This window comes from Somniosus microcephalus, chromosome 18 (genome assembly GCF_052327205.1).
Source record: "Somniosus microcephalus isolate GS21.2 chromosome 18, FLI_Smic_1.0, whole genome shotgun sequence".
Taxonomy (NCBI): domain Eukaryota; kingdom Metazoa; phylum Chordata; class Chondrichthyes; order Squaliformes; family Somniosidae; genus Somniosus; species Somniosus microcephalus.
Window position 1 is genome coordinate 18309749 of NC_141004.1, and position 13925 is coordinate 18323673.

The 13925-nt window shown below is 43.2% G+C and overlaps 1 protein-coding gene across 1 annotated transcript in view; it reads right to left on the bottom strand.

Moving 5' to 3' along the window:
• Nucleotides 1–13925, bottom strand: part of LOC147105066 (guanine nucleotide-binding protein G(i) subunit alpha-3-like) — a 46269-nt gene that overhangs the window by 6310 nt on the left and 26034 nt on the right. The window contains exons 4-6 of the mRNA XM_086011129.1: nt 11477–11634; nt 4245–4373; nt 229–358 (exon numbers count right to left, since the gene is read on the bottom strand). Coding sequence (XP_085867255.1) covers nt 229–358; nt 4245–4373; nt 11477–11634 — 417 coding nt within the window. The remainder of the gene's footprint in view (nt 1–228; nt 359–4244; nt 4374–11476; nt 11635–13925) is intronic.

The window sequence follows — 13925 nt, forward strand, 5'->3', positions numbered from 1 at the left end:
ATATACTTTTTTTTTGACAGAATATTGTTCTAAATACTTGCTCTTTATATTTATGAACAGCAATTTCATTGATTTAACCACTTGTAGAACAAGTTTTGAAATTACCATAACTCTCAATTTTAATGTACACAATTGCAGCAGGCAGTTTACGAAATCCTGTAAAGACACAATCTTGACCTATTTCGCTGCTGGCGGACGGACATGAATTAGAACACAAGACGCACGCACCATTTCCTCATCTTCAGCAAGCACAAGATCGTAATCACTCAGTGCCACACAGAATATTATTGCCGTTACACCTTCAAAGCAGTGAATCCACTTCTTTCGTTCTGATCTCTGTCCTCCTACATCAAACATCCTTAAATGGACAGAGAGATAACCGTAAAACTTTTAAAAGCAACAAATGAATGAAAACTGCCAAACATTACTAGTCTTCTGTAAAATATAACAAATTAAGTTTGTATGCAATGAGTTTTGACACAGTAATGTGCTGCACAGACATTATAATGAATAATTTTAGAAATAATATATATATATATATATATATATATATATACACACACACACACACTTCACCACAGAATTTGCACGCTTAGTTTGTAAAAATCTATATACTCAAGTTCCTGCAGGACAGCAGATTTCTAAGTAACATACTGGCAACAAGTTACAGCAATACTGAATGTGATACACCCACTCAAGGAATAAAGCCGCATATGTTTAAAAAAAAATCTTGAGCGTGTGGTTCTCTCGGGGTTCTGCCATAAATCGCATGTCCAAAGTACATGCTTTATGGATAGGAGTTTCAACTTGAAATCTATTCTACTGTAACTCATTACATATTGGAGACGTACATATATTGGATAGTATTAAAGTATCCTTGGCATATATGGCATAGTATATGGATTTGTTTTGTGTATATGGAGGGTTGAATAAATGGCAATGTAAAATAAGTTTTTAAAAAGGAGAACTCTAATATACAGGAAAAGGGAAGTTTTTTCCAATGTAAACTAAGTGTTTCACACAAGTCATGTACTTGTGAAAACAAATATTTGACGAATTAGCCTGGACAGTAATGAGAAGAAACCAACTTTCCTGGTGCAAAAGCAGTATTAGCACATATTTCTGCATTGGCCCTCCTCCTAGTTCTCTTCAGTTACGTTGCATATCTAACATTAGCATCAAAATCACTTAATCCCTAATTTAGCACCTTGCTGGCATACAGGATTCAACAGCAGACTGCGAGTCCTTACATATAGACCTTTCATCTGGCAATAATTTATATACAAGTATAATTTGAATCCTAATTCATACAAAACCTTTAGGTTGGGTGCAAGCATATGGATTAACATCCAAGAATGAAAACATCTACTCTCTGCTCAATTGCTCCCCATTGCCAATTTCAACCAAAGATGGGCGCGCTCAATTTTAAGTTGACAATGGTAGGAAGTGCTGTTTGTTCAACTTATTTTCATCGGTGGTACAATTTAGAATTTTCAATTGTTCTCAATCAAGCCCCCAGTGCTTTAAAATGTAAATGCTTCTGTAGTACTCTTATTAGACCCTTGCTTCATGCAATGTGCAAACACATGCCGTGAATAATTACCACTTAGGTGAGGTATCAGATGATGATCATCTCTTGCAAAACCATAAATTGAGAAAATTAACAAGAAGAAAACCGTAGATGCAGTTAAACTTCAATACTCAAGATCACCCGGGAGGAGGTATTTAAAAAAACTCCATGAAGCTATTACGGGCTCTGTAACTCAAGTTTTAAAAAAAAATAAAAACAGTCATCCCTGTAGTTTTATGGCTAAAAATGTAATGACTTGTCTTATTCCAATGAAATTAGATGTTCCTAGGTTACCACACGTGTCACAACAGGAGAAATGTAGATAACCTGTTTTGCTTCTTCAATACTGTAAGGCACTGAACAATGATGAGCACCGTCTCCTCCAGGTCAGCTGCTCTCACTGAAATGCTTATATAGTTAAACCGTTTTAAGAAGAGATCATCTAAAAAGGTACGAGAATATTTTAAACTAGAAGAAAGTGAGGCTATTTTTTTAAAAAAACTCCAGGAATGACAGCTAGGTTCTGAATTACAGTACCATGAATTTTCTTCTAGTGTTCAGTGTATTGAAGTCTAATTATTGTCAAACGCTTTCTGTACAATGCAATTCTGGCTCAAGATCTGGATAGTACTGAAATTTAAACTTTGTTCAGCATACCAAGGTCATAACCCAAGGTCAGTAAGGATGTTGAATCTGCACACCAATCACTGATAGATCTTACCACCTAGTCACCTCATGGCTTATTTCTGATATCAATAAACACAACACATCATGCGCCAGTATAAAAGCACCCAAATACTAACTACTAAATGCTTTCTTACTCAGTTTCAATTTTTCCTCTCAGGTGACACTCTGAACCAACCTTTAGCGTCACCACCGCAAGATAAATAACTTGTGTTAGCTACTTATGTTGCCCTATATTAATCATTTTTGTTAGGCAGAATTTTGGGAGACCATCGTTGGTGAACAGGCATCTGGCATTTAAACGGCATTACACTCGAAGTTAGTAGACTTACATTTTTGTGGATCTACAAGTCTGCCGCTAAGATAACAAGCAAGTCAGATTTAGCGATGTAAACACTAGGAGCTCGCTCATGAACTACAATCTCCCAGGAACTGACCCAACTAGCAACATATAAAAGCAGCTACTGAAAATACTCTGTTCCATGCTTGTGGCATGTTATTCAACCATTACAGCTGCAAAAGCGAACTGATGGAACAATACTATATTTTACAATGACCAGTTTTCACATATTACATACATGGGCCAGAAATTGCTGGAAAAATAATGGTGAATTAACAACGCTCGCCATTACTAGTTCGTAATAAATCCAACAATTTGTGACGAGGGATAGACAAACCACGAGTTCCGATTCGCCATAAACTGCTGGACGATTTGCACCACTCTGCCGTTAGCCTCGACAAAACGGAAAAAATTGCAACGTCACCACTGAAATTAGTTGCATGTCGTGAAATTGCTGGATATACGCCGTTAATGCAAGTGAATCTCTCCACAGCCATTTAGGGCTGGTAATTCATGTCGTATGGACCCTGTTGATGATGTGATTTGACATGTCCTGACAGGACACTCAATCTTGGAAGCTCAGTAAGGGAACAATGAAGCTGTGGAATCTCACTTCAGCAGGTAGTGAATTGTTATATAGGCTTCTAAACTTTTTATATCTTGTCAGTATTTTTATGCCAGTCTTATCACCCACACTCCTGTTAGTGTCAGAAGGCAATAATTTTCAGGTTGCAAAGCTGTTTCTACTCACAAAATCCAAATTAGCTAGATTTCTTTCAGTAAATAATTTGGGGATACAGTATATATGAGTAATTTGAGACAAGTCATGGTGAGTGTAGCGTGCTTGGGAGGGAAAGGTGACTTAGGACCGATGGTTCCTGTAGCTCGTCACCACTGGGGTTTTCCCAACAACTCCATTATCATTGTATCATGCGACTACCAGGATGGCAGAAGGCAACTCGATGGGCCGCGGTCTTATTTCGTGTAGCAATTTCTATGTTCCCACGAAAGCAGTTTGACTGTTCCTGATCATCGTGGATGGGGCTGCTGGTTCTATACTTCATGGTTGAAGAATGTCGGTACATTTCGCACACCTACTCTGCCATTCACTCATTAACTTCTCAAGGACCAATACAACAATTCCCAAAGGCAACTCGGTTACAATGTCGTCTTCTGCTTGTTCTTTAAAAAAAAATTCTTACTTTTCCTTTCTGTCTCTCTTAATCCACTCTCTTTCTTTTTCTATATCTAATTTGACTCTAATTCACCCGATTTCTTTCTCCGTTGTTCACTCAGTTTCTTTATCTACCCATTTCTTTCATTAGTTAAGGACATCGACCAACGGGCACGACGTTCAAGGGGTCCCAGATGAGACACTGAAATTGCTGCACCATTCCAGTGCAAATATAATGTGATCTGATCGGTGAGGTAAAAAGTCCAATTAACTTCGCTCGCCGTGACATTGCAGCAATTTCTGGTCATGATATATTTATATTAGATAGATATTAAAACTTTTCAAAATTGATTCTTAGTCCAATATGATCGCCATCTTCAAGAATTTATGGCTGTGAAAGAACTGCATATTTACACAGTTTGTAAAATAACAAATGGTACATATACTGCTTGTGATTAAAGAGCATTATTACTCACTTAAAATACAGATCCTTGAAGGTAAAGTGTGTCTCCACTATGCCTGTAGTTTTCACTCTGGTCCTTAAAACATCTTGTTGAGTTGGGATGTAGCTTTGCAAGGATATTCTATCCAAATCATTCAAATAACTAAAGAAAATAATTTACAATGAATGCATTTAATGAAAATACATTAATCAATTCAATTCATTTTCCAAGAGGGAGCCCCATTGTCACAGCACTTTTAAACATCTCTTTTGCTACATCTGTAGTGATTTAAATAGTTTTGATTGAAGAGTATATGTTGATGAGATCTGGGGGAAATGAGTTAGAGGAGATACTGAGCCCAATAATAAAAGAAATTAATCAACACAAAACTCGCCTTAATTTGGCACTGACTAGCCAACTCAGATCAATAAGATAGCTGTTGTGGGAACTGGAAAAATTCACATTAATCTAATAAGAGATGCACTTCTTAGGTTGGAAATAAGACATCTTGCTGGGGGACAGGAATGCAAATTATCCATCTGGTATTGCTGTGCTACTACTATGTGTCTCTAGGCTGTTCACCTTGCCTAATCTTCAAAACGTGATTACACATTTTGGTCCTAAAATGATTTAGGGTACAATATCTTCCAAGGTTTACTCTCGCTTTCCCTTTAGATGACCATGAGAGAGTTTCTAATATTTGAGAACTAATGTTACTCTACACAAAAGTGACTGTATGCTGTTAACTCTCCATGTGTATGTCAGATTTGGAATGTGACTGCTCACCTGTTGGTACAATCACAGCAATTGAAATGAAAAGAAAAGACCTCTTCAGCAGGAGGGGCCGGGGGGGGGGGGGGGGGGGGGGAGGAAAGAAGAGGGGCAGGGGGCAGGAGAGGCCGGGGGAAGGAAGGAGAGGCTGGGGGGGGGGGGGGGGGCGCAGGAGAAAAAGAGGTAGTGAACATCTAAGTTTGGAGGCCACTTTTAAATTCAAACAAGCAATTAGCTTATGATAATCTGGTTCACACAAGCAACATTTGAATCTGTAAAACACAGTAAAATGGGTGGTACCACATCCTTCCTGTCAAACTACCATCAACCCACGAAGATCAACAAAGACTCATGTTGCCATTATTATTTATTGTATAAAGCAACAGTGCTCTAAGAGTTCACCCCATTTATATTGCAACAGATAAACAACAGCACTTGTGCAATTGGAATGATCATGACAAGTTTTCTGGTTGATGATCTTCCCATAAAGTTGGGGAAGATCACAGGTCAGGCACTTGGCCCAGATGCAGACATATAAAATAGTTGTTGTAACAGCAGCAGTTGCCACTATTGAGATATATTTGGCAAGCAACAATCTCATTTACCTTGCACCACTGCTACTGGAGTCAAGGCTGCTAGTGGCAGCATTGCTGCAAGGTAAATGCAGCATCAGATTAGCCATTGGTTTAACACTAACGTTTCCAAAAACTGGAACTGGAGTGAAAATGGTCTTCATATGCTACTAGACAACAATTACTAAGCAATAGAAGTACGTCTACATTAATGCCTCCAAAACATAATTTCAGACTTGTAAAGTCCGCGCCTCAATAATACACGGACTTCGGGAGAACAGTTTAACAGGTACTTCACTGAACAGGAGGCAGCGTCAGACTGAATACAGAAGCCTGCTAGGGCCTTTTATACAGGGGTGGTCACTGCCGGTACTGCAGTCTAAGACCAGTTATTCCCTTAAAGGTACATACACAATTCCTCCCCTTTTAGATAAACAGTACATAACATTGATTTAACAACTAAATAATAATTACAATTACAATTTCCTCAGTAATATATACATCAACTGAAAGTGTCATTTATAAGTTCAGTCTTTGAGGAGGCTTCCTGATCCGGACTGGATAGCGCCTTTCTCGAGTATCCTGTTCTGGCGGTGGAGTCAATTCTGGCTCATTGTCATTGGTTGGTTCGTCAGCTTCCAATACCCCTGCTTCTGAGGTAGACGCAATCTGTACTTCGGGCTCATTACCAGGTGCACATGCTTGTGGTACAGGTTTGGCTTGTTCCTGTGACTCTAGAATCTGGTCAGTATGGCGTCTCACGATGCTCTCTCCAACGTCCCTGCTGTGTGCATATCGTTCCTGGCTGCCATTTTTCTGTTCGGTATCTTGAAGCTCCTGGTTGGCTTCTCATTTATGTGCTGGAACTGCTTATCCTCAACATCTCGTCTTATGTTTGGTTTGAGCAAATCAAAGCGACATCATAGTCTCCAGTTGAAAAACAGTACGGCTGGAGTTTGGTTGGTTACTGCATGAGTCGCATTCCGGTAAGCAAGCAAACAAGAAGTTATCCACCTTGTGTTGCAGTGGTATGTCGTCATTATACATTGCCTTTATGGCCTTTTTAAAGGTCTGAACAAACCGCTCAGCCAATCCATTTGTGGCTGGATGATATGGGGCAGATGTGTAATGTTTCACCCCATTATTCTTCAGGAACCTCCAGAAATCCTCAGACACAAACTGTGGGCCATTGTCAGAACAAATCTGTTCTGGCAACCCATTCCTGGCGAAGATGGTCCTTAGGACTGCAATAGTTTTCTCCGTGGTGGTGGAGGACATTTTAATGACTTCTGGCCATTTCGAATGGGCGTCCACAGCGATTAGAAACATTGAGTCCATAAATGGACCAGCGAAATCAATGTGTACCCGTTGCCATGGAGAGGAGGGCCACTCCCATGGATGTAGCGGGGCCTGTGGTGGAGCGTTTTGGACCTTCTGGCATCCTGTGCATCTCTTGGTCATATCCTCGATTTCTTTATCGATTCCCGGCCACCACACAAACACCCTGGCTAGGCTCTTCATATTTACCCCTCCCAGATGACCCTCATTGAGTACTCTATCTCTCAACTTTGGTGGAATTACCACTCGGGATCCACACATCAAGGTTCCCCGGCACACTGACAGCTGTTCTCTCCTTGGCGAGAATGCTGGCAAGTGAGTCGCCGTATGCTGGCCATCCCTTCACCGTCAAATCATAGACCAGTGTGTGTGTGTGTCGGGTCATTTCGGGTTTCCTTCTCAATACTTGCGTTTGTAACAGGCAAACATTCGACTATGGTCGCATGGAATATCTCCACAGGGTCCACTGCAGGTGCTTCTTCCGCCGTAGGCAACGGTAGGCGCAACAGCCCATCAGCGTTTCCATGTTGTTTCGTACCCTTGTACTCTGTCATACTGATGTGCCCCTCGAAAAAGTGACCATCTTTGCAGCCGTTGCGCCGTCATCACCGGAACGCCCTTCTTTGGGTTAAAAATTGAGACCAGGGGTTGATGATCAGTCAGTAGGGTGAATTTCTGCCCGTGCAGATAGTGATTGAACTTCTTCACACCCCCCCCCCCCCCCCCCACACCAGGCTGAGGGCCTCCTTGTCAATCTGGGCGTAGTTACGCTCGGCTGAGGTTAGCGAGCGCGATGCAAAGGCTATTGGCCTCTCTGAACCGTCACGGAATTTGTGTGACAGCACCGCTCCAATGCCGTAAGGTGACGCATCACATGCCAACCTAAATCGGTAGTGTTGGGCTGTAGTGGGCCAATACTTCTTTTGAAGTGATTAGGCATTTACATTCCTGAAAGGCACGCTTACACTCATCACTCCATTTCCATGTTACACCAGTTTGAAGCAGGGCGTTCAGTGGGTGCAGAATTGTAGATAACTTCGGCAAGAACTTATGGTAATAGTTCACCAACCCAAGGAACGACCTCAGTTGCGACACATTTTCCGGTGCTGGAGCCTTGACTACAGCCTCAATCTTGTCCGGCGACTTATGCAACCCTTCCTCATCAATCATGTGGCCACAATACGAGATTTGTCTCCTGAAGAACTCGCATTTGGGACGGTTGGCTCGTAGCCCATATTCCTGCAATCTCGTGAGCACCTGTTCCAGGTTGGCAAGGTGTTCATTGTCGCCCGTAACCAGGATGTCATCCAAATAACACTGGGTCCCCGGGATCCCTTGCAGGACTTGTTCCATTGCCCTCTGCCAAATAGCCGGGGCCGATGCTACCCTGAATACCAGTCGATTGTACTGGTAAAGGCCTTTGAGTGTTTATCGTGAGGTATTTCCTGGATGCTTCTTCCACCTCCATTTGTAGATACGCTTGAGCCAGGTCAATCTTTGTAAAAAGTTTCCCTCCAGAGTGAGGTGAAAATATCTTCTATCCGCGGAAGCGGATACTGTACTGTGTGCAGGACTGGGTTCACAGTCACCTTGAAGTCCCCACAGATGCGAACCTTCCTTGGCTCCCCAGGCGTGCTGCTCAATGCTTTCTTCATTACAGGAACGATGGGTGCGGCCCACTCGCTCCAGTCCACCTTAGACAGCACCCCCGAACGCTCCAGACTCTCCAGTTCAGCTTCCACAGCTGGGCGTATCGCGTATGGCACCGGTCTGGCCTTGAAAAATTTTGGGGTTGCGTTATCCTCAATCTTTATGGTTGCCTTTACTCCTTTTAGAGTCCCAAGTCCTTGTTGGAACACCTCTTCCGCGTCAGATAGAATTTGTGACAGACGTCCAGGTGCGACGTCATCATCTTTTTTGTCAGTTAGTGCCAGAATGGAATGCCAATCCAATTGTAGTTTTCAGATCCATTCACGTCCCAATAATGGTGGTCCTCCATCTCGTAGTATATACATGTATAGTTTCTGTGTTTCCTTTCTGTTATATTCAACTGGCACCCTTATTTTTCCTCTGGGGTAAACCTTTTGCCCCGTGTATGTCTTCAATACAATGGACGTGTCCTTTAAGGGTATGTGTGAGAATAGCCACTCAGTCTCGTCGATTCATGACAGTTAGGGCTGATCCTGTGTCCAATTCCATCTTTACTGGGGACCCTGCTATCATGAGGGTGACCCAAATGGTTCGGTGATCTTCCTTTGCGATCACGTTGTGTAAGTTTAAACAACTTAGTCGCCTGCTCCCGGAGTCCTTATCACTCTCCTGATCTTCTGAACTACTATCCGTCAGTTTCTTTACTTTCCTGTACTGTTCCTTAGTAGTTCTTGTGTTGGTCTTCTTTCCCGACCTGCAGACTCTTGCTATATGTCCCATTTTCCCGCATTGCCTGCATATTTTGTCTTTAAACCAGCAGTCCTTCTGCTCACGGGTTGTTCTGCCGCAGCGATAGCACTTTTCGGCTCCATACGCCATTTCGTTAGCGCTGTATTCTTGTGGTTTCTGTTGTATTTCCGCAGCTCCCCGTGCTGCTGCTTCGTAGGATACTGCCACGCTGAAAGCCTGTTCTAGCGTCAGGTCCTTTTTTGAAAGTAGTCGTTTCTGGGTTCCTTCACTCTGGAGCCCGCAGACAAACTTATCCCGTAAGGTGTCTGCCAGTCCTGCTCCAAACTGGCAGTGCTTCGATAACTTGCGTAGTTCCGTAAGATTGTCAGCATTGCTCTCATCTTTGTGCTGGTTTCTTTTATGGAACTTGAATCTTTCTGCTATCAGCAGTGGTGTAGGGCTTAGGTGTTCCTGTAAGATATGAACAATCTCCTCAAAACTTCTCCATTGGTTTAGCTGGGGTAATTAAATTCCGCAATAGGCCGTACGTACTCGCACCCATCAGATTTAATAATACCGACGCCCTCTTTCCATCGGCCACCTCATTTGCCTTGCAGTACACTTCAATTCTTTCCACATACGTGGTCCAGTCTTCTACCTCGTTGTCGAAAGCAGTGATACTGCCACTTTTCGGCATCTTGGGCGATTTAAAATGGCGCCTCCCGCGCTTTTGCTTCTTCCCCAACGGGATAAAATGGCGCCTCCTGCGCTTTTGCTTCTTCCCCTTACTACCACGCTGCTCCTAGCGTTGTACGGGGTAATGGCGGCGACCCGCAGCTTCGGCGCGTCTCGCTTTCCTTCCCCCCCCCCCTTTAGTTTCTCTCCGCTGTCCTGTTCTTGAGCACTGACCCGCCCTGTGCGCTCCACCCTCTCTCGCGTTTTCTTTTCCGGCGACGCTGTGCGGCCCGTTTTGTAGAGCCGCTCGATCGAGCTTGAGCCCGCCGCAGTCCGGAAGGGTCAGCGCGCTACCTGCTACCAGCACGATTCGCTGGAACCACAGTCTCTCCCGCAATTCTCCGAACACCGATGGATTCTTTGGGCGGTTGCCCTCGGTCGACGCCCGTTGCTCAGACTACGACCTTCCAGGACCTTCCTTTCAGGAGAGATCCCCGTGAGATGATGCCACACTGCAGGTGAGTTCGAACTTACTCGTCGCCACTGTAAAGTCCGCGCCTCAATAATACACGGACTTCGGGAGAACGGTTTAACAGGTACTTTACTGAACAGGAGGCAGCGTCAGACTGAAAATACAGAAGCCTGCTAGGGCCTTTTGTACAGGGGTGGTCACTGCCGGTACTGCAGTCTAAGACCAGTTATTCCCTTAAAAAGGTACATAGACAACAAGACTAGTCAGGCAACCAAATATTATAGGCTCTTTGGCTAACTAACCAAAACAAAAATCTACAAAGTGGAAAATAGCTTTCTTGTGCATCTATATTAGAGTCAACCTGGCTCAGTTAGCAGCCCCCCTCCCTCTGGAGTTAGGTGGTTATGAGTAAAGAACTTGCATTTATATAGCATGGTAGCACCTGCTCAGGATGTCAAAGTATTTGACATCCAATGAATTTGAAAAAAAATATGGTCTACATAAGTGGCCATCAGCAGCCAATGTGTACACAGCAAGGTCCCACAAATAACAAATGAAATGAACAACTAGTTCAGCAGTTTTGGTTTGGTGGTCCAGGAAGGAATATTGGCCAGGACATCAGGGAAGTCCCTGTTCCTCTTGTGAATAATGCAATGGGAGCTTTGGGCTCGCCTATTTAGGCAGAAGGGACCATTATTTAACATCTAATCCATGCACATTCCAAATGAAGTATCAAAAGAAAACTAGCAAGCAGTCTTACTAAAGTTTCAAACATAGATGGCAGTCAGCCACACTACACTAAATATCATTGCAGTAAAAGGCATCTAGAATTTTGATCAATCTCTAGCTTGAGACAAATAATCCAAGACTGCTATAACTGCTGGTAAGCATCAAAGCTTAGTAAAGGTGATTACAGCAATTCAATCTATATGGTGTGCACAAAATAAATACCAAAAGGGAGGCACAGAAGCTGCTCACTCGCAGCTTAATTTGGCAATGTGTTAGATAACCAAACTTGCATTACCAAAATAATTTTAGCATTAAAAAACGATACTTACTACGATGCGGAGTCATTCAGCTGATATTCTCTGGATCTACCGAAACAAGCCTGAACACCACTGTCCTGCCACAATCGTTTGATTACTCCTGCAAGTTCTGTTGTCATGATCCCTTCCTCTGTGGTCCCCGCTAGGGCAAACAACTGGCGGGCATCGTCCTACATACAAAAAAAGTGCTTTAAAGTGGTTGGAAATTACCAAAGAATGAATATATATATATTTTTTATTTGTTCATGGGATGTGGGCGTTGCTGGCAAGGCTGGCATTTATTGCCCATCCCTAGTTGCCCTTAAGGTGGTGGCAAGCCACCTTCTTGAACTGCTGCAGTGCTGTTAGGGAGGGAGTTCCAGGATTTTGACCCAGCGCTGATGAAGGATCAGCAATATATTTCCCAGTCAGGATGGTGTGTGACTTGGAGGTGGTGGTGTTCCCATGCGCCTGCTGCCCTTGTCCTTCTAGGTGGAAGAAGTTGTGGGTTTGGGAGGTGCTGCCGAAGAAGCCTTGGCGAGTTGCTGCAGTGCATCTTGTAGATGGTACACACTGCAGCCATGGTGCGCCGGTGATTGAGGGAGTGAATGTTTAAGGCGGTGGATGGGGTGCCAATCAAGCGGGCTGGTTTGTCTTGGATGGTGTCAAGCTTCTTGAGTGTTGTTGGAGCTGCACTCATCCAGGCAAGTGGAGAGTATTCCATCACACTCCTGGCTTGTGCCTTGTAGATGGTGGAAAGGCTTTGGAGAGTCAGGAGGCGAGACTCTCGCCACAGAATACCCAGCCTCTGACCTGCTCTTGTTGCCACAGTATTTATATGGCTGGTCCAGTTAAGTTTCTGGTCAATGGTGACCTCCCAGGATATTGATGGTGGGGGATTTGGCGATGGTAATGCCGTTTGCCTGGCACTTGTGCGGTGCGAATGTTACCTGCCGCTTATCTGCCCAAGCCCGAATGTTGTCCAGGTCTGCGGGCATGGACTGCTTCATTATCTGAGGAGTTGCGAATGGCACTGTACACTCATCAGCGAACATCCCCACTTCTGACCTTATGATAGAGGGAAGGTCATTGATGAAGCAGCTGAAGATGGTTGGGCCTAGGACACTGCCCTGAGGTACATTTAAATCTTCGAACACTGACTTTACATCATTTAACAATGTTTGCTATACCACATCTGTCTGGAAAAATAGTTTTGCCAAATTAATAAAGTGTACCTGCAGGCTAAGAATTAAAGATTTAATTTGAGGTCAAAAATGGCTAATGACTAAAACTGCAACAGTCAACACGATCTTTCCTGTGATATGATTAAAAAACCCTGAACACTCAAAGCTCCAATATCTGAATCTATTGGCCATCCTCTGGCTTCAGCCAGGTGTCAGTTAAACCCATTTTATTCAGTCTTTCTTCAGCTCCAGTAGCCAACTATAAAATGTTGCATAGTTTACAAATTTAGATCAGTCCAAAAAAACTCAAAGGAAAAAATGAAATGATCTTATTTTTAACTTTGGCACCATCCCTACCAGAAGAATTACTTGTAATTTTTGTTCTCAAAGTAAGTGATGGTCAGTGTTAGGTTACAGAACATTCCCAGCAAATATCAGCAAACATTTCCTGTACCTGTGCAATCCAGATCAGGTGGAGGCTAAAGTTCACTCACACTGCCCAGGAGGTACTTTGTTTTAAGTCTCCTTTATCAACGTTCTCCTTTCCTAATGGTATGGATTATTTCCTGGGTAAGATTTGAAACGGTGCCGAATGCCCTCTGGCACCACACCCAAGGGGCCATTACTCAGATGCAAGCTCGATAAGGAGTGTCAGCAAGCTATTTGACCATGGGGACATAACAATTTGGCCTGATATTGCCCTCACTTGGCATCCATACATGCACTCCCAGCCGGAGTCACTGGATAGCCATTAGGTGCAGAAAACCAGGTTGCTTTTGCTCCCATCTTACCCAGGAGCTTTGAGACCATCTCTAGTTGCAGTTTACATTACCACAAATTTAGGACATTCCTGGTCTGTATGATTCATTCTACTGATTGGGTAAACTCACAGCCACTATTGACAGTAAAAGGTTACTTGATATCTAACCTCAAAAACAATTCCTTTACTATGCAAATGTGGCATTTCAAGTTTAAAGAAAATTTTCTTGTGGCCTTTGTCAGCACTATTTAATGTCACATGAGTCCACCTCAATTGGGGAAACTAGTTTCATTTAGGGGCTTTACAGTCAGCAATAATACAATATCCTCACCCTGGTAAGATGCACATGTATCCTAGTGGTTTACACATCCCTTTTGTACCTCCAGTGCCTTCTCATCCAGAGTATGTCGTTTTCGTATTTTCATATCCTGATAATAGCAAAGTGTGTCTAATTACCCACCCTTCTCTATCTAATTTAAGTGGCTTTAGTATAGTCTGTTGCAATCTCAACACCTTTGCCACTTTGGATGAAAGTACA